Source organism: Mobula birostris, chromosome 22 (assembly GCF_030028105.1).
Source record: "Mobula birostris isolate sMobBir1 chromosome 22, sMobBir1.hap1, whole genome shotgun sequence".
Taxonomy (NCBI): Eukaryota; Metazoa; Chordata; class Chondrichthyes; order Myliobatiformes; family Myliobatidae; genus Mobula; species Mobula birostris.
Genome location: NC_092391.1, coordinates 29,921,801 through 29,943,526, shown reverse-complemented (window position 1 = coordinate 29,943,526; position 21,726 = coordinate 29,921,801). Strand labels below are relative to the sequence as shown.

General features: G+C 39.0%; 1 protein-coding gene across 6 annotated transcripts in view; it reads right to left on the bottom strand.

The window, feature by feature from the left end:
- Nucleotides 1-21,726, bottom strand: part of LOC140186348 (pappalysin-1-like) — a 367,560-nt gene that overhangs the window by 222,373 nt on the left and 123,461 nt on the right. For all 6 annotated transcript variants that reach the window (XM_072240504.1, XM_072240506.1, XM_072240505.1 and 3 more), the window contains exons 9-10: nucleotides 20,825-20,916; nucleotides 14,417-14,613 (exon numbers count right to left, since the gene is read on the bottom strand). In XM_072240504.1, the coding sequence (XP_072096605.1) occupies nucleotides 14,417-14,613; nucleotides 20,825-20,916 (289 nt within the window). The remainder of the gene's footprint in view (nucleotides 1-14,416; nucleotides 14,614-20,824; nucleotides 20,917-21,726) is intronic.

Here is a 21,726-nt window from a genome sequence, read left to right as displayed (position 1 = left end):
AAGGAACATACACTTTTCTTCATATAAATTAAGTGCTATGAAAGCTGTTGGATTAAACAAAGTCAAGGGTGCTGAGGTTGATCTGTATTTGAATGAAGGTGTGTTGGAACAGCTGTTTTCTGGTCATTTTTACCTGATCAAGGCATGAAAAGTTAAGGTAGGCCACTGAGATGTCAAGATATATTGAGAGAAATATTTAACCTGGGAGAGTTAGTGCTCCCAATGGACATATTTGCATTTCATCACAAAAGCTCGTCTTAAACTGGCAACGGTATCTTTAATTGTGTCATCAGCACTTTTGGATTAGACAGCCTATTGGGTCTAAAGGGCGATACGGTTAGTTTAAATTAATGTAATTGTTTATAAGTCTGTGCCTTTCACTGTTATAGTTATCTTTTGAATGTGTTTTATTTTTAATACACTTCTCTCCACCCCACCTTTTTATTCCGGTGACTTCCCCCTTCCTTCCTAGTCTTGAAGAAGGGTTTCAGCTCGAAACCTTGACTGTTTATTAATTTCCATAGATACTGCCTGTCTTGCTGTGTTCCTCCAGTATTTTGTGTGTATAGCTTTGGATTTCCAGCGTCTGCAGGCTTTCCTGTGTTTATTTTTACGGTTTCATAATTTTTTAATATTTCTGCTGAACATGGAACTGAGGCCTCAGTAGCTGTAAAGACATTCTGGGGCAGTTTCACCAATTGAGACAGTTCAGACTGCCAGGAGTTAGCCTCCCAAATGGAAGACCACATCCTGCACCATGTTCGAAGAAGAAGCATTGTGCAAGTGTTGATCTTGGGTTAGTGGAAGATCTACACCTATCTATTTACTGCATTTTACATTGGAACGAATGAATAACTTTGCATTCTAGGATAGCAGGGTACATAGAAACTTCGGCCAGTGTATGCAACAACCGATATATTCCTGACAACTCCACTCATGCTTTGGTAGAGACTAAAGTTTGTGACATTGAGTTGATCTACATTTGGAAAGTCCCATGAAATCTCAACCTGCAATCCAGCCAGAGGCAATAATTGGTTACATGTATAGGGACTATGGGAGGAAATGTATCATAAGTATTACAGGTTGACCTTCACCAATCTGGCACCATTGGGACCTGAGGAGTGCCGAATTAGTGAAAATGCCAAATTACAGAAGGATCACATTAAGCAGAATCAGTGCCGGATTATCGAAGGAACTGGATTACAGGTAGTCGGATTAGTGAAGGTCGACCTGTATCTTAAATTGCGTCATCTTCCAGGACAGACCATTTATAGCTCTGGCCAGACTATAAGCAACCTGGTCTCTCAGTGTGTTTAAAAGGGAAATAAATGGGGACTGTGGGTGGGGATGTTGTAAACAAAAAGAGACAATAAGAAGGTATAAATAGTCCAATTTTGTAAAGGTGCATAAACAGATAGATGTTAATTTTGTGTGATAGTATGACAGGATGATGGTAAATTAATTGTTCACTTTTTACCTCATGAGTTATAATTTTATCAAAGTTATTATCATACAATTGCTAACTCTTGCATAGAATCCATCTGCAGGATCAGTGGTGTTCAGAGGTTGTTGTGGCTCCTTGCTGGTGTGTGTGAACACACTCCAGTCCTCATAGAGGGATCAGAATTAGAAAGTCTGAGCAATTTCATGCTCATGCTGTCAGTATCTCTGAGGATCTATCCTGGTACCAATATATCGATGTAGCTACAAAGAAGTCATGACAATAGCTATACTTAGGAGTTTGAAGAGATTTAGTATGTCACTTGATATGGGGGAATACCACACAGGATCAAAATAAGCTGCAGAGGCTTGTAGCTCCATCATGGGCATTGCCTCTGTGGTATCTAGGACATCTTTATGAATGATGCCTCAAAAACGCAGCATCCATTATTAAGGACCCGCATCACCCAGGACACGCCCTGTTCTCATTGCTTCTCATCAGGGAGGAGGTACAGGAGCTTGAAGGCACACATTCAATGTTTCAGGAACAGCTTCTTTCCATCTGCCATCAGATTTCTGAATGGACTTTGAACACATGAACACAACCTCACTACTTTTAAAATTTTTTATTTTTGCACTACTTATTTAATTTATATTTACTGTAATTCATGTTTTTTTCTCTCTATTATTATGTACTGCAATGTACTGCTTCCACAAAGCAACAAATTTCACTACAAATGCTGGTGATATTAAACTCGATTCTGATTCTGCTTTCAAAGTTTTTATAATAAGATTGATGTTAGGTTTAGCAATTAGCAGGGGTAATGGTTGGGAGATGTGCATTTCCTGTGAAAACGAAGGAAACCAAACAAAGAAATGATTTCCTTTGTCTTGCTATTACAAAAATGGCCCTTGTGTGATGAACACGTAAGAGCATTTGATGTGGCCAGCACAGTATATTGAAAGATGAGCAGTGATTCTTACACCAAAGTGTCATTCTTTCATTTCCTGAAACGTATTTGACACTCATTCCAGCTCTGAACTGACATTAAAAGTCTCGTCAATTGGATTTTTGGGAAACAGAAGAATACGTAGTGGGGGTTGGTGGTTGGGGCTGTACAGAAGGGTAACAAATGAAATTATGGATATTCTTGTTCTTTTGTCCATCTTCCAGAATTTAATACCTGCACTACAGATCAATTAAAAATATCAGCATGAGTTTATATTTTCTTGTTCCTCTCAGTGAAACCTTTTAAAGATCTTTCCAGAAAATTGATTGTTTTTGACTGAAGGATGCTAATCGGTGCAATGTTTTGAAATAGATTTGATTTGCACAAAATTGGATTTTGATTATTTAATATAGGTGCCTTGATTTCATGAAATCAAAAGCTTTATTAATCAGTATCATGGTTTTCTTTATATAACCTGTTGGAAAGGACCTTCATCTGCAGTTGCCGTGAGCATTGCAGTATACGCATTGGAAGTGGGAGAGCCTGTCGTGGTGTGACTTAATAATGGATTCCAATTTGGAATAACTGGTCTTTAATTTGAAGATTGGAGACATTTCCAGAAACTGCCCAATGCATTCCTTTTCATTCACATCCCATAGGCTGAGGCATTAACATTGTTATTATTACAGAAATGTATTTTTTCTCAACTCAAGCTGGTAAAACCTGAGGTATAGGCGTAGCTAAACACGCTCATTTATCAATTGCTGGGAACTTCTGGACTAGTGGTGTTTAGTATGGTGGCTTTCTGAAGATTTACATAGATATTACTGTGTAGCCCTAATTGCTCAATGCTATTGTGCAGTGATTTTAGAGTGATACTAGTTACAGATTATTACTTTTGGGACAATGTAAATACCCTGTTCATGTTCCATAGTCTTTCAATTTCCTCTTTCAATTCAGCATATTTCTGGTGTTTTTCATGAATTGATATCTGTATGTTATGTGTGTTTGGAATGGCTATATCTATTAAGTTAGTTGTTCTTGTTTGTTTATCCTGCATTATTATATCCAGATGGTTATTTTGGATTGTCCTATCCATAGTAATGGATCAGTCGTAATATAATTTGTGGGACTCTTACTCTTAAGCTAGATCAGGCTTGTATTTATAACAAGGTATGATTTCTTTTATGAGTTTGTATTTTAAAGCAATATTTTGATGAATGATATTTATCTCTTGATTGAGTTAAACTGCTGCAGGATCCTGTAATGTGTTGGATTGTTTCTGGCTTTTCTCAGCATTTTCTACATTTATCGTCTTTAATTTGATGGTCTTTTATTATGTATTTTTGATACTTTTTTGTGTTAACCACCTGGTCCTGTTTTGCCATAAGAAGCCCTTCTGTTTCTGGGAAGAGGTCTCCAACTCTGAGCCAGGTGTTCAACGCTTCCTTGCCGACATCTAGTCTGCTCAGATCATGGAGTCTTCCATGGAGGATCATGCTCTTCCATTGGTTAACTTTTTCTTCAATAGTGATAATTTTTTCTTTTTTCTGGATTGTGCTCTCATTTAAGTTTAGTTGTGTGTACTTCTTATCAGAATTGAATACAGACATCCCACCCTGCAAAAACTCATTTCAGGGAGGTAGCACCATCAATTTGCAGGAGACTCCCGGAACTTCCGGAACTTCTGGGAGAGGTGGGATGTCTGCAATAGAGTAGCGCCTTAGTAGCTAGCCAGCTAGTTTAAATAACGTTTGCTCTGCTAATGAATGAATGACACCTGTTAAACTCACCTCAACATGTCTTTTACAGTCTTAACCCATCATGGGCAATAGAAAAGTCACTGTTGCAAACAGTGCAGCGAGCAACACTGTCATTATTTTTGACCCCTATTAGGCAGGGGTACACTTTAGTGTAGTCTGGGGTGACGTACGTTTTATATTTTCTTTGGAACACTCTGCCACTCTGACTTTTTTTGGAACTCTCGCTCTTGCTTTCGCTCTCTCTCTCGCTCGTGGTCGCTCTTACTCGCGCTCGCTCTCTCGCGCTTGCTTTCTTGCTCTTGCGCTCGCTCTCTTGCTCTCTCGCTCACGCTCACTCTCAAAAAAATCAATTTCTGGGACATTGTATATAATTTGCAGGCATCAGGGAATCACTATTAATATGCGTGAGACTCACGGAACTTCCGGGAGAGGTGGGATGTCTGTGAATATGCTCGTGCAGAGTGTTGAATCCTGTTTTCATTGATGAAGGTATATCCTTAGAAGTTTTACCCGACTGTTGTGTAGATTTTTATTATTACTATTATTACACATAACAATAATACCAAACAGGTAGGGATCTATTGTGCCTTTGTTTTCCACTGTGTCACCAACACATGACGTGCGCCTGCATGTGCCTTTCATTGAGGCAACTGAAATTAATGTAATGCTTCTCCTTGCAACGTGAAGAAATATCCCATCAAGGTCAAGAGACAAATGCCACACATTTGTATTATCTGCCTCAGTTTCCAAAGCCCCCAGTGGTTTGGAACATCAAACCCCATTGCATCATGCTGGATATTCTAACTAATCAGCTCTGACAAGCAAGACAATATCTCTGTTGCTGTTTCCAACAGGGAATATTTCATCAGGTGCTGTGAAGGAGGATTGCGTTCCTGTTCCTCTCTTGACAGTCCTTTCAACTAAAACAGTGACTGTTTCAGTGGTATTATGCTCAATAATTTTTGGAACATTGTTATTTTTGTGGCATATCATTATAGAACTGCACGTGTTTCAAAAATTTTCATGTCAATCCTTTGATTTAATTGTTGAAGACCTCCAGGGATATGAGACAATTTATTTATTTACACAGAATCTTTCATTCAAGATCTATTTGGTAGAGAAAATATGTTGAAAAAGGACCTAACTAGATAAAAAGGAAAAAGCAGCACCCACATGACACTTCCTCTGATTTTTAAAGAATGCAGAACACTTATGATGTAAGAGTGTGCAGGATTTTGTTAGATATTTAACAGAGGCATATAGTAAAATCTAATTAATGGCTTTGAAATGAATGGCAATTGGTCTGTAATGCTGATTGTTAGGGTAAAAAAGGTTGTATTAACTGTATTGTATATTTAATATTTCAGTAATATTTGAATAATCTTATAAATATGTTGTTTAGGCATTCTTTGCTTGTTTAAATAATTCACTACAAGTTATATGTAAAAATAAGTAAATTGCATATGTCATGTTGCTACCACGTGACACGTGTTCATCTTGCTTTAAAGTAAACCTGAAGTTTGACCCGCATTTTCGGACTCCTGTGTCTTCTTTTCAAAGAGTTTAATATTTTGAAGTTACAAAACATAACCTGTACAGTTCTGTTGTTTGAAAAAGGATTGGAGCTCAGAATACCATAGTTCATAAAGTCAGGTTCTTATTGGGTTTGACATTCAAACGTAGATTACTGTCAGAAGTAGAATCGGAATCAGATTCTATATTATCGTTGGCATGTGACGTGAAATTTGTTAACTTAGCAGCAGCAGTTCAATGAAATACACAATATAGTAGAAGAAGAAAAATTAAAATAATAATAAATTAGTAAATCAATTTACAGTATACAGAAAATTGAATGGTTGAACATTCTGAGCAACCATTTTAAGCCGGTATTAACAAAATGTCACCCTCCAGTTGTGATATATCCTTCCATATCTTATGGTATTCCAGTGCATTTCAAAAAGAACAAGCTTTCTTGCTATAATCAAACTCACTTCACTCAAAAACCTTAAAATCAAGGCCGATGAGATAGTAATTGCATGATAAGTCCATAGGATCATTAGACATAACAGCAAAATTAGACCATTTAGCCCATTGAGTCTGCTTCACCATTCCACCATGGCTGATTTATTATCCCTCCTAAACCTATTCCTCTGCCTCCTCCCTGTAACCTTTGACACCCTGACAAACTAAGAACATATCAACCTCAGTCACTTGGCCTCCACAGCCATCTGTGGCAATGAATTCCACAGATGCATCATGCTCTGTGTAAAGAAATTCCCTGTTCTGACTGGACGTTCCTTTGTTCTGGGGCTGTGTACTCTGGTCCTAGATTCACCGATGATACAAAACATCCTCGCCACATCCATTTTATCCAGGCCTTTCAATGTTCGATACATTTCAATTAGATCTTCTCTCATTGTTATAAATTTCAGCATGTACAGGCCCAGAGCCATCAAATGTTCTTCATGTGTTAACCCTTTCATTCCCAGAATGATTCTTGTTAATCTCCTCAAGGACTCTTACCAATGTTAGTTCATCTTTTCATATATAAGAGGTTCAAAACTGCTTACAGTACTCCCAAGTGTGGTCTGACCAATGCCTTATAACGCGACAGCATCATATTTTTGCTCTCCTATTCTAGTCCAGGTGAAATGAATGCTAACATTGCATTTGCCCTCCTTACCATAGACTCAACCTGCAAGTTAATCTTTAGGGACTCCTTCCCAAGTCCCTTTGCACCTCTGATTTTTGAATTTTCTTTCCATTAAAAAAAAGTCTTCACTTTTATTCCTTCTACCAAAGTGCATTACTATATAATTCCCTCCATTATATTCCATCTGCCACTTCTTTGCCCATTCTCCCAATCAGTCCAAGTCCTTCTGCAAACCCCCTGCTTCCTTAACACTATTTGTCCCTCCATTTATCATTGTATCATCTGCAAACGTGGCCACAAAGCCATCAATTCCATCATCGACATATAACGTGAAAAGAAGAGGTCCCAGTACCGACCCTTGCAGAGCTCTACTGGTTACTGGCAGCCGACCAGAATCGGTCCCCTTTATCCCCATTCTTTGCCTTCTTCCTGTCAGCCAATCTTCTGTCCATGCTAGTATCTTTCCTGTAATACCACGGGCACTTATCTAGTTAAGCAGCCTCATGTGCAGCACCTAGTCAAAGGCCTTCTGAAAATCAAAGTAAACAACATCCAGTAACTCTACTCTGCCTATCCTGCCTATTATTTTGTCAAAAAATTCCAACAGATTGATCAGGCAAGATTTCCTCATTAGGAAACCATGCTGACTTTGGGTATTTTATCACGTGCCTCTAAGTACTGTGAAACCTCGCCCTTACTATTAGATTTCTACATCTTCCCGACCACTAAAGTCAGGCTAATTGGCCTATAATTTCCTTCCTTCTGCCTCCCTCCCTCATTAAAGAGTGGAGCATCATTTGCAATTTTCCAGTCCTCCAGAATCAGTCAATAGGTATTGGATGCAGAACTGAGGACTGGAAGGTGGAAAAACATTGGAAGAACACCAGCCCCATTAGTGATATTTTAAATGGTTTATTATTCATAGACTTCAAAACACCATGTTTGTCTATTGTGTTGCAGGATATCCAACCATGACTATTCCAAACAGGCATGTGACTGCAATATGTCAAGTACTGATTTCACTTGTGGAGACACGTATGCACAGTGTAATCATTAATTTCTGGTTCAGTGTTGCAACTAATTGCCAAAATATGACTGAGATCAAACTAATCCATGTTCACTTGTACCATCAAAAATGCTGTCTGTGGGCAAGCAGTGGCATATACTGTACATAGCAGATGAAAAGGCACCTTTTTAATGGGAACATTCACTTCAAAAGGAACTTGCTCAAGCACAATTAATTTCCTGAGAGTTTACCATGTTTGTTTAATGGGAACAACTGGATACAGGGAACATTATGCTCAATATGGGAGTGTACCCACTAACATTTTAAATAATAGTGTTTATATATGACTTTCTGTAAATATGGGAACTAGTGTAAAGATTTTAATCTGGTGTCCTGTCTGATTATAATTTTACTCAGTTTCATAGGCTCAGTTCAGGGGATTTTTCAACAAAACAAAGAGACAGCAATTTCTCAGATTTGGTGAAAGTTATTGAGAGAATATTGTATGGACAGAGGACAGTGTGATCTCCATTCTTAAATTAATTAAAGTTTGATACAAAGCTAACCATATCTAATAATATCTTTATAAACAATTCTTCCTTGGCTTTTCTGCAAGATATATATAATTGTTAAAGTACAGTAGGCACATAAAGTACTGTAGCACCTACCTCCCTGAACCTTTCCAGTGTTTTGTTATGCATACTGTGAGCTCTGTTCTTTCTAAACTTTTTATCTTCCTCTCTAAGCTCATCCACAAATTTCTGAAGTGAAGATCAAGTATTATATGGTTTACAAGGCATTGGCCCTGGAGATTGTAACAAAGCTGTCAATGCTGGGCACAAGGGGAGTATAGTCAAAGAACCAGATAATTCTGAAGTGTCACTTCAACATTGCAATAACACAAGTTTCTGGAAAACATTCAGTCAAAAAGAACTGAACTGCTTTCAACATTAGTATGGAATTTGCATTATACAACACCTCATTTTAGTACTTTTATGACCACTCTCACCATCTAGACCAGCAAGAATGGGGAGGTTTAGTAAGGAATTCACAGTTGTAATACTCCTGTTGCACACTATAGCACTGAGTTGATGAGCATTTAATACCAAGATCATATTCTGAGGCTTTTGTTTTAGTTAAGAGATACAGGCCCTACTGACCCAGTGAGCTGTACTACCCAGCGACCCGCATATTTAACCCTGGCCTAATCAAAGGAAAATTTACAACGACCTATTAACCTACTAACTAATACATCTTTGGAATGTGGGAGGAAACCGGAACACCCAGAAGAAACCCATGCTCTCACAGGAAGGACGTACAAGCTTCTTACAGATGGCTTTGGGAATGAACTGTGATCTTCGATGGCCCGAGGTGTAATAGCTTCCTGCTAACTGCTATGCTATTATGATGTCCCGAATCTGAATTATGTTTCTAATTTGGAAGATATGCTACCAGAGGTAAATGTTTTATTTATTGCCACCAGCGTCTAACTTTTTTTCTCACCCGATTGCAAGTTAAATGTAAGTGTAAATCCATTCGGAAAAAAAAAAACAGCATCTTACATCTTAAATTTGTCCAACTCTGGATGTCTCAGATGGTCTGTCTTACAATCGCCCCAATTTAGACTAATTTTTCTCATTTCTTTATGTGGAAATGAATTGTTCCAATTTGCTTTTCACTAGTTTGGACCTTTCCTTCTTTACTTATTGTTGTTCTTTTTACATAGGAAAGTTGTGTAAGGGTTATGCATAGGGCAGTGGAAATACTTCAAAGATAACATCAAAATCAGCCTGAAGAAAATCACCATTATATCTAAAAACTGGGAAGACATTTCAGTCAATAGGTTCATCTGGAGGAAATCTGTTCAAGAGGGAGCTGGGTAAATGAGAACGACCTCCGCTGTGCCACAGAGAACAAGTGGCAGCTGCAAAAGGAGAGACTGACCAAGTAACGACTAACCTCAGCCACCAGGTTAATCTTGCCCACACTGCACCAGAATATGTGGATCTTGGATTGGACTCTACAGCCACCTGAAGACCCATCAATAGACAATCCCCTTAGAAAAACATCATACTCGACTCAAGTGATCGCACTACTTCTACCATGTATAATAGATTATATATAATATGTGATATAACCACTTAAAATAATATTTGAATTGTTCAGCTGCCTTTTCTTTGTCCACATAACCTGAATCATCTGTTACTCTGCTTTTTCATTCCAGTAAGTCAGTGATTGTGGATCTTTATTCCAAATTGTAAGTAAGTTCTATGCAATCTCACTGGTTTACCACTCGACCTTAGATCATCTGGACAATAGTAATATCTACATACATCAGTTATTTATTGACTACAGCTCAGCGTTAACACAATCGTATCTTCAGTTCTAATCAACAAACTCCGAAACCTGGGCCCCTCTACCTCTGTCTCCAACTGGGTCCTTGACTTCCTCACCGGACGACCACAGTCTATGTGGATCAGAAATAACATCTCCTTCTTGCTAACAATCAACACTCGCACATCTGAAGGATGCGTGCTTAGCTCACTCCTCTACTCTCTCTACATTCATGATCATGTGGCTAGGCACAGTTCAAACAGCATCTATAAATGTGTTGATGACACAACTATTGTTGGCAGAATTTCAGATGGTGATAGGAGAATTAGTATGTCACCAAAGGCACTCGCAAATTTCTACAGATGTACTTCAGAGAGCTTTCTAACTGGTTGCATACCTGCCTTGTATGGAGGGTACACGGCACAGGATCAGAAAAAAACTGCGGGAAGTTGTAAACTCAACCACCAGCATATCGACATTAGCTTCCCAAACATCCAGGTCACCCTCTAAAGCCGATGCCTCAAAAAGGTGGCATCCAATGCTAAGGACCTCTATCGCCCAGGACATTCCCTCTTCTCATTGGTGCCATCAAAGAGGAGGTACAGGAGCCTGAAGACACACACTCAATGTTTTAGGAACAGCTTTTTCTCCTCTGCCAGCATATTTTTGAACCCATGAACACTACCTCAGTATTTTCCCCTTTGTTTTTGCACTAGTTATTGAATTTAATATTTATATGCTTATTATTGTAATATTTAGTTTTTATTATTATGTATTACAATGTACTGCTGCTGCAAAGCAGTAGATTTTCATGACATATGCCAGTGACATTTAACCTGATTCTGATTCTGATGTTGTCCATCTGTGGAAACCTGTCATTTGCTTGTCATATTTCACTCAGGCAAAAGGAAAATAAAATGAACTGCCAGACAGGTGAGATTCAGAGTGTAAAAAATAATCAATGCTCATATCAGAAGTGTTAAACATTTTAGCGAAGAAATTGGATCGATCAGCAACTGTCCCTCATGTGCAAATCACAGAAAATAATTGTGAGCACAAAGTAAGTTGCACCACTGATTATTTCTGACTGAAGTTGGGCCAGGAATGAATGTGCAATATCCACGTAAGTACACTTGAACACTTGCCTGCATCAAGGAAGCATCAAATGTTGCATTTTCTCCCTTACTGATGTAAATTGGAGCTCAAATGTGCTCTGTATGCACATCACTGAACAAAGAGCTGAAATCCCCACTGAGACGTGAATTAAAGGGTCTCCATTCTGACTTTGATGTTTTAATTGCAGCACCTCATGTAACCATGCCCACCCCCTCCAGCCCCAAGTGTTCTCTTCCTACACACACACACACTCTCCTGCTCACTTGCTTTTCTTCTCCCTTTGTCCTTGTTCCCTCCCTCCCCGCCTGGTTTTACCTGTCAATCACCCCCTCCCCATCTGGCCCCACCTATCACCTACCAGCCTCTACCCTACCCAAGTCCATCCTCATATTGCTATGCACTTGCTATTTATCTTGTACAACACCCAATTTTGACCCATGGGGTCTTGACCTATACTAATTGCCTTTGCCGAGTTCCTCCAGTGTACTATTTTTAAAAATTTTGTTTGCAACCATCTGCTGGAGTTATCTGTCGGAGTATCATTATTTGTAGCCATTTTACTTAATGCCTTGTGTTCCAGAGCCCTGTGCTTTGAATTTTGCCTCACTGATTATTTCTATATGTAGCAGTAGTATTGGACCACCCCTGGCACGATGCTCCATCAGGGCAATTGACCACTTGGAGGAGTGACCACACACACTGAAACAGCACACTTGCAATTTTGTGCCAAGCTTCCAAACATCCTTTCTTAGGCTGCCGTGGCAAAAGGTCCTTTAAAATCTCACGACCTTGTATATAGAAAGCATCCTATCCAGGTGCATCACAGCTTTGTATGGCAACTGCTCTGCTCAAGATTTGTGAGAAGCCACAGAGAGTTGTGAATGTAACCTAGCCTATCATATAAAGCAGCCTCCTCTCCATTGACTCTGTCTATACTTCCTGCTGCCTTGGGAAAGCAGCCAACAATGAAGCTTACTCTTATTGACCTAGGGTTTTGTATTTTGCAATAATGCCAGAGAATTGTTGCGTCTATCTGCAGTCATAATCCTGGTCTTCATACTCAGTGCAATCCTTGGTTTAAAATCTCATCTGGTGATCATCAACAAACTGTAGAGAATAGTGTCTGTTTCACATTAAAAAATGACCACCACTTTTTGACAGTCAACAGAAGGACAGTGGCAGGGGTAATTTGAATAACCCAATAGGGAAATAGTTAATTTACAAAGGAAGGGAACCTGAGTGGAATCAATGGTAGACAAAGAATGAATCTTGTTTCTTGTCTCCATCATTGACCCAAAAGATTGCAGAAATTATTTGGCAAGAAAGTACCAAATTCTCAGAATTTTCTTTCATCTTCTCACCAAATGATGATTTCTTTTTGAGCCAAGCTCTATATGTCAGGATTATTAAAGCTGGTTCAGTATCACACCAAGTTTCTGAAACAAGGCTCATCATTTTTTATTGGAATCAGATAATATTCTGCTGCTCAAAACACACTTTGGGACGATTTCTGCCTTTTTCAGTTGAAGCCAATCTAACAAGTCAAATCCCTGACTTTTATTTTGACTCAGTTCTTACAGCTACAGCTCTGTGAGTGTTTCTTCACCTTGAGGATATAGCTGCTGAAAGGTGGCTTAATGACCCAGCAGTTAACATTGCCCTCTCCCATTTCTATTTTCTGAACTTGCCTGCTGTTCCTATGGAGTTTGTACATTCCCCATCAAGTGTTCCAGTTTCATCTTACATTGTCAGAGAAGTGCTGGCTGGTAGGTTAATGGGGTACTGCAAATTGCCTCTGGTGCTGGTGGGTAGCTGATGAACCAAGGATGAGGGGAATATCAGAAAAAAAATGGATGAGTGTAGGAGGGTGCTTGATGGCAGTGTAGACATAGTGAGTTGAAGGACCTGCTTCTGTGCTGAATGACTCCAAATAAACTTAACATCACCTTCTCAAAGGCTGTGAGAGAGGGTTATTCCCTCATTTCATGGAGAAAACACAGAAAGTATACCAGCTGTAGAATGAGTAGAACTATCATGATGCTGAGATACATCCTAGGATGTGCTGGGACCAATCATCAGTGATGTAACCTGGGGTCATCAGGTGTTTTGGGCCTTTCAACATCAGACACTCTTGCCCAGGCGACCAAAGCAGGGAGGATCAGGCCCCGGCTGGTGTCCCAGCAGCACTAGTCTGCAGGTAATATCTCTTAATCCATAGCCACCTGGAGGCTTTCTCAACAACCTCTGTGATAGTCCTGATGGTTCTTTTCTTTGCATCTCCCATAATTCTAAGGAGAGAGTAGGTCCTGCAGAGTGGGCAGCCAACAAAACCTCTACACCCCACCTCTTAAGGCTCACATCGTGCTCTCCACACCTATCTCAGGAACTGCTCTACCAGCTCCTGGTATTTGGCTTTCTTATGCTCAAATGCCTCCTCAATCTAGTCTTCCCAAGGACCTGTCAGTTCTACTATGACCATCTGCTTTGAAGTTTCTGACTGAACGACCATGTCAGGCCTCATCTAGTTAGACCCACTCTCTTTTTCTTAAACATGTAGATAAATTTTGCAAGAGATTTAAAATGCTATTTCTTTTCATTCTCCCCTGCTTCATAATATCATACGACTTTAAAACTGAATCTCTCAATTTTTTCCCAAAAAAAATTTAACCGGTATCTTCATCATTTGAAGTGTGGAGGAATTGACACATCACTATATGGTTACTTCACTAATTGCACCTGAAATAGTAATGTCATCAAAAGGATTGCAGTTAATGCAGTCATATTTTTGCTGCAATATCATTTTATTTCATTGATTACTTATTGTCATCAGAAACAACTGAAGCAAGCTGAAAAAAAGCCTTCAAAATGGGAATTTGGAATAGTAAACCCCTAGTCACGGCAATAGTATTCAGTAGTTATTTGTCCGACAAGCTATTCCGTTCTTTCAGTTGGATTCACGTGCATTTAATGTCTTTAAGTAACAATCTCTTCACTTGGATTATAAGTGGAAGCATTAAGACATTTTCAATAAATCAGGTTAGTCCTGTGTCAGAACAGCAAAAGAGTATCCCAGCTAATGAGTTAACAAGCTGGCCTGTTGCTATCACTTATATCATTTCCTAAATATAACGTGGTAATTTGAAATGTCCCTTACCTTTGTTGCAGCTGGGTGACCAATTATCACCCACCCAGGGCAGTATTGATCATCGTGGTGTGAGACAGTGACATTATTGGCCCACTGATCCATGAAACCATTGGGTGTGTACAGACCACAGTCCTGGACGCTGGTCTCTTTCTCAAAGTCTTCACACACACCATCGCCATCATGGAAATAGCACCTGCTAGGTTCATCTGTAGCAAGAAAACATGAAAAAGAAGTTCAACAAAAGAGAGATCCTAATGAATTTCTGTATTTCAGGCCCCACTGTTTCACGAAGGACTTGTGCAAGAGTCTATAAAATTGCCTTAAAAAATGGGAAAGAAAGTTTTGAAAGCATTATTGGAAAGTTAAAAATCACAATTAAAATTTTAAAAACTCTTTTTATAATGCTAACAATCTGCCAAAATTAAATCAACTGCAGAAAACATGACCAAAAACAAATTGGTTGCCCAATAGTTCTTAATCCTCATTTTTGGCCATTCATCTCAAATCTACAAATTGGGGAGAACAAGGTCACAGGCCCAAAAAACAGTGGCTAAAATAAGGGGCATGTTAGTACATTTTCTGTTTTCTGCATGAAAAGAAGAGCAGGTTTATTTATATGCATTCATTAAATTAGTTGCACATCTCTGCTGTTGAAAATCCATATAAAAAGTCCATGCTTTCCTCTGGACTTTTTAACCAAAGGAATTGTAAGTACAATATTCAATGAAATAATTTATGCTTTAAACTATGAACCGTCATAATACAATGCCATGTTAATCCCACTGATTGAAAGGTGTGAGAAATCAAATTAAGCACTTCAGATGCTTGATCCCCAGGGTTTCTGTTATCACGGTGAAAGAATAGGACAAATTCTGTTTTTATTACAAAGGATTACAGGATTTTTACTGGTATTTGGGGGATTGTATTTATAATTTTGCTCTTTTCACTTAAAAAAACTGTAAATCCACCTTCTTGACCCACGTAAGAAATATTAGACCAAGATATTTAAAATTACACGATGTTGCAAAATTAATGAAATTTACTTGAGATGTTCAGCAGCAGAGCCCATAACTTGGCCTCTAGCTCTCTAGATTGTTGTGTAAAAGCACCAAACCCATAATGAAATATTTTCTTCATGTTAATTATGCTGTGACTCCACCTACTTTGTGATTACACATTTTCCTGGAAGAAAGTGTATCCCTCACTGACCTGCTTGATGCAGTGTTGGTTGGTACCAAGAGAATTTCCTTCACTTAACGGTCTGCAATTTGGTCACCTGCTGTAAAGGCGCCTAAGTGCTAAAATTAAACCATTAAAGTCCACTGCGTGACAGGAAACAGATTTGCAGGATGCAAACTTATCTGTATAACCAGTCATCCTTGTGTTAGAAACTCTCACTTACCTATTTGTATCAGTAATAACTCCCATTTACACAATTGGTTTTAACTCTAAGGGGCATGACAGAGTTCACAAAGTCTGCACTGCAGATGAAAGTCATTCATCCTCTCTTCCTGTTTTCAAACCCATCTATAAGTCAATTATCATGTGAATGTCATGAATGCCTCGCACGTAAACCATTTTCCGGCTTCTGTGAGTTTTAGGTTTGTTGCCAACACTGCTCGAAAATAATGTTTGAGTATGTGTTTAAGTAGCTTATCATTAGAGAATAATTGCAATTTATCACAACTTCCTTATATTATTGCCTTCAGTGGCAGTGCTATTTGAGAATGCACAAGCAGCAAGCAGTAAATGCAAAAGGAGTTGTTTATTTGTAAACACAGGAGCCTTTTTTCAGCAACATAATGGTAACTCCCCTCCTCCTTCCTTTATTTCCCTCTCTGACCTTTTACCTCTTCTCACCTGCCTACCACTTCCCCTTGGGTAAACTCCTCCTTCCCTTCCTCCTATGGTCCACTCTCCTCTCCCGTCAGATTCCTCCTTCTCTGGCCCTTGACCTTTCACACCTACCCGACTTCACCTATCACTTTCCAGCTTGCCTCCTTCCCCTCCTCACATTCTTTTTATTCTGGTGTCTTCCCCCTTCTTTCTCAGTCCTGAAGAAGAGTCTTGGCCTGAAACGTAGACTGCTTATTCATTTCAATAGATGTTGCCTGGCCTGCTGAGTTCCTCTGACATCTTGTGTGTGTTGCTTTGGACTTCCAGCATCTCCAGACTTTCTTGTGCTTATGGTAGCTCTATTGCTGGTCTAAAGAGGTCAGTGAAAAGTCCAGTCTTACAAGTCTTACAAAAGGGTTTTCCCTTTTGTTCCTGGTGCAGAATTGTTTCCTTACAAATGTTTCTGTCTAATATCTTCTTCCTCCGGTTTCATTTTTACCATCAAGCAAGTGGAATTTCTCTTGGGCTTTGCAAAGACACGAAGAGGAACTTCCATCATCCTATAGTTAAAGTTTAAAAAGTTAAATAGGGAGATCTGCGGTCTTACAGTTGTACAACTGGCAAATAGTATCATGTTTTAACCAGTGTAAATGGAATCCTGATATCGTAGATGTTCTGTCGTTCACAATATTGCAAATATATTCATCATCAACTCAAGTATATCTTTTATGTTGCACTAAGATCTAAATTCCCCTGATGACTTAACATATGCAATTTTCTATCCAGTGCATCTTGGATAAAACTTGGTTTTAATTCCCAGTCTGCGCGTTTATTTCTCTCACAGCAAGTGGGCATTGCTGACTGAGCCAACCTTTGTTGCCCTTAGTTAATTTCTCCCTGCACTGAGTTGCTTGTTCAGTCACTTCTCAGCCAATCCCACTGCAGTGTATTTGTGGTCATAATGTACTGGAGCAAGCAAGGATGATATATTTCCTTCCTTGAGAATATCGCCGAGCCAAATTTGCTTTTCCAGTAAGTCACTTTTGCCATTGTACTTCCTTTAATATTCCAGATTGATTTAATGATATGATATTGAATGCCCTATTGGCCATAGTAGGATCGGAACACATACTTCTAGAACAACAGGCCAGGTTTTGTGGAAATTAGGCCAGTAATTTAACCATTAGGCTAATGAATCCTATGAGGCAGGTAACCTCATTTGGGGAGTACTAAGACAACCAGAATTGGTGTTAGATTGAAAGGGGAGTAACAGCCAAAGATTTTGCTCGGGACTAAAGTCGCTGAATACTGCTTTCTAAAAACTTAGTCAGCTCTGATGAAAAGTCTTTGACCTGAAAAAATTAACTCTTTATCTTCCCACAGATGCTGCCTGACCTACTGAGTGATTCCAGCATTTTGTTTATGTTTCAGTTTTCCAGCATCTGCAGTTTCCTTTAAAGATTTTCATTTAGTGAAAAATGATGTGTTAGGCTTTAAAGGACAACTGTAGCCTTTTTAAGCACTCAGCAACAAAGGAAAAAAGAGTGGTGGAGGCAAAACAAGAATCACACTTTTAATTTTAAGCCATTGATTTGTATAACCTTGGCACATAGTTCTAATCCAGGGGTTCCCAACCTGGGATCAATGGACCCCTCGGATAATGGTAGAGGTCAATGGCATAAAAAAAGGTTGGGAACCCCTGTTTTAGTCAAATAAAAGACTTCTAGAACGGGGGCATCACTTAACTGGCTGAATTGACCAGAGTTCTTTCAGATAGAAGACCCTCCCAACCTAAGTAGAGGAATGATCCCAAGACAGTGATCATAGCACAGGTCTTCCCCAGACTGACAAGCAACATGATACCGTGTGTAAGGTTAGAAAACTAAATTGACCGAAAGCCAATGACGTTCATATTCATCGAGTTCATTTGTTAAGTATTTTAGTCTTGTAAAATAAGGGAAAATGCTACTACATTAATGGAAAAATCAAAAATGAAATATAAACATTCACTTTTATACTTCTATTGGTTAACAAAACCAAAAACTAACCAATAAAGGGCAAAGCACTAATAACACTAGAAGGTAATTTATTTATCTAGGTCACAATGGTCGACAAAGTTGCTGGTGATTAAGTAACATATTATTGTATTGATGCAAAGCAGTCTTGAAATGATTTTTTTGGATTTTGGCAGTATATTTTGGAGAAATTTGAGAAATGTTTTGTCTAGGAATGGATTACAATTCACACGCACGTGAGATTACATGGCATGGAAATGAATGGAATCTGTTCTTTAATGATGTTTGGTTAAAAAGAAAATCTCTAAAAGAGAACTTTTTAAAAGGGTCACATCATGGGAATGTCAGTCCAAGCTTCCCAACTAAGATAATGTTTACAATGTAAACCTTGCTGAAATACATTAATTAGGCATGATTTGATTAGGAGGAGATGAGAAACAGAAGGTAATTAGATTAGAGCAATTTATGCCTTTCAGTGTTATGCTGCTGATTCTTAGGAATCCATTAGGAAAGGTAAAGGGAGCAGAATATAATGGATGGAAATGAAAGCTATCCCATCAACAATGTGATCATATAAAATGCCTAAATGCAAGTGCCAACCATGCGCAGATCAATCTTACCAGAAGTAGATTATGCTTGCCATCATTTCTGGATACAACTGCAAACCAATCATTAACTTGGCCTGGGCACCTCTGGATGCTTTCCACACCAACTCATTTGACTTCTACAGTGTTGCAAAGACATCATAAGTTTGCCACAGTGTCCTTCCCTTTTTTGCACTGAAATTGGAGCTCCTCTGACAAGAAAATGACTGTAATATAGCAGTCAGAAATAAAAGGGAGCAAATCCCACCGAAGATTGGCAATTAATCATGAATTAATGGTTTCCATTCTGACATTGATGGACAGTATATTGTATTCCACACCTGCAAGCAATGTTTGCAATATTCATGGTGTAAACAGACCAAATACTACATAGTCCAGAAATGTTTGAAACTTTTTGATTTTATTTTACATCGTTTGCAGTATCTGCCTTATTGATGATTCCCGTGATGTGGGGCGACTAATGCCACAGGACTGTGTCAATATGAAGTGTGGTGGCCACACTCACAGAATCCACCCTCCGCGGCATTTTCTTTCATCTCCCTGGCTGTGCCTAATGCACTGGGTCTGCCTTGGGTAAAAGTACAGTGAGATCTTAGGGGCCCCCCTGTGATCAGTACAGCAGTTGTATAGAGTAGCCCCCATCAGACAAAGTGTAGGACTTCCTTTGGTGGATGTTTCCAGATGTAAGCCATCCCAATATTATGTCAAACAACCTTTCCTGACTTTTTGAGGGGTGCTGCTTTGGCATTTGAATTCAATGTAATGTCGAATTAGTGCACGAGAAAGAGGTGACATTCAATTTCAAAGCAATAATTTCTCCATTCTAATTCTTTGTAATTAGTGAAACCCTAAGCAAGCTTATACTCAGTTCATGTATACCTTCCATTTTGTTGATAGTGAAATATCAGGCGTATAAAAATATTCCAATACCAACTGAATTGTTCAACTTTTAATTAGCTTATTTGTTTTTCTTACACAGAAGTTTTCTTCTGTAATAATCTTTTCTTGGCTGCCAATGAAAACTGCACTGCAGTGAACATTAAAGCTCTACAACAGGTGGTCAAAACTGCCTAGCCTCCATCAGGGACATATATACAGAAAGGTGCCAGAAAAGAGCCACTAATATCATGAAAGATTCCTAATCATGGACTGTTTGCCCCACTGCCAACAGGGAGGAGGCTTCGTAGCATCCATGCCAAGACCACCAGACTGAAAAACAGTCTTTACCTTCCCTAAGCAGTAAAGGATCACACCTCCACTCACTAACCTACCCATCCACACCTCAACACCTCCCACTGCTACTACTTTATCATTTCCTGTTAGCTACCTTATGTGCCTAACACCTCTTTATGGACAATCAATCTGTTTTAGCTTTCCTATGTATTTATATTTATTGTTTATTATTGTGTTTTTTGTGCTGTATCAGGTCTGGAGTAACAATTATTTCATTCTCCTTTCCACTTGTATACTGGAAACGACAAGAAATACTCTTGAATCTTGAATGCAGTTTCCTTTTGTTACAATACAAGCCTTGTGGCTTTTCACACCGTCAGTGCTTTAGGATATCTCAAAGTTCACATAGATGTTTTACTCAGATGTAACAAAAATGTATTCTGGTAAGTTGAATACTCCTATCTTCTCATGATATACAGGATGGTCATTTGGCCCATTGAGGCCATGCTAGCCATTAGAGCAACCTCATTAATGTCATTTCCCCTCTTGTTTCTCTGCAGACTGTTCTTTGGCACTAATGGAACAGTACTGTTTTCAGTCACTGCTGAGTTAAAATATTTTTGTGATCATGATTTGTTCTCAGCTGACTTTGCCTCTTAAACAATTGCCAGTAATTATCAGCAGCTTTTGGACTACACACCATGTTGTGCTTTTAGACAGTTCCAGGTTTATCAATTGAGTGTGTACTCATTAGTCCAACCGCATTAAATGTCTGATAGGACGCTTACCCACACAGTTGAAAAATGGCTCCTTGTGACATAAGCTAGAACAGCCATCTCCATTCAGTTTGTTCTTGTCGTCACATTCCTCTCCCAGATGTCTGGAATCATAACACAGAACATTCATGAGCGGATTATTGAACTTGAAACAATAACAAAATTTGCTGCTCCATACAGTTGCTTTGACATTCTCAACAGGTTTATTATGCCATAATTAGAAATTTCCCCATTAAAGGTAAGATATGGCATTTTTATTTCTCTGTCAAAGGGTTGTGACTTTGGAATGCCCTGCCCTAGAGAACTGTGGAGGTGGAGGTGTTGGATGCATTCAGTGCAGAGGTAAGGCACATTTCTGGATTAGAGGGAGCTGACAATTTAGCTTCATATTAGTTTATTGTACAAAGCTCACAGTAAATCAGAGTAAGGTTTAATATCACCTGCGTATGTCGTGAAATTTGTTGTTATCTGGCAGCAGTATGTTGCAATACCAAATAATAAAAACTGTGAATGACAGTAAGAAATATATATATATATATATATATTTAAAAAGTTAAATTAAATAAGTAGTACAAAAAATTAGTGAGGTAGTGTTCATGGGTTTAAAGTCCATTCAGAAAATGGATGACCGAGAGGAAGAAGCTGTTCCTGAATTGCTGAGAATATGTCCCCAGGTTCCTATACTTCCTCCCTGATGGTAACAATGAGAAGGAGGCATGTCCTGCGTGTTAGGGGTCCTGAATGATGCATGCCACCTTTTTGAGGCATTTCACTCCTTGATGACGTACTGGATGCTGGGGAGGCTGGTGCCCATGATAGACCTGACTGAGTTCACAACTTTCTGCAGATTATATCGATCCTGTGCAGTAGGTTCCCTTCCTCCCCCCTCCCCCATACAAGAAGGTGATACAGCC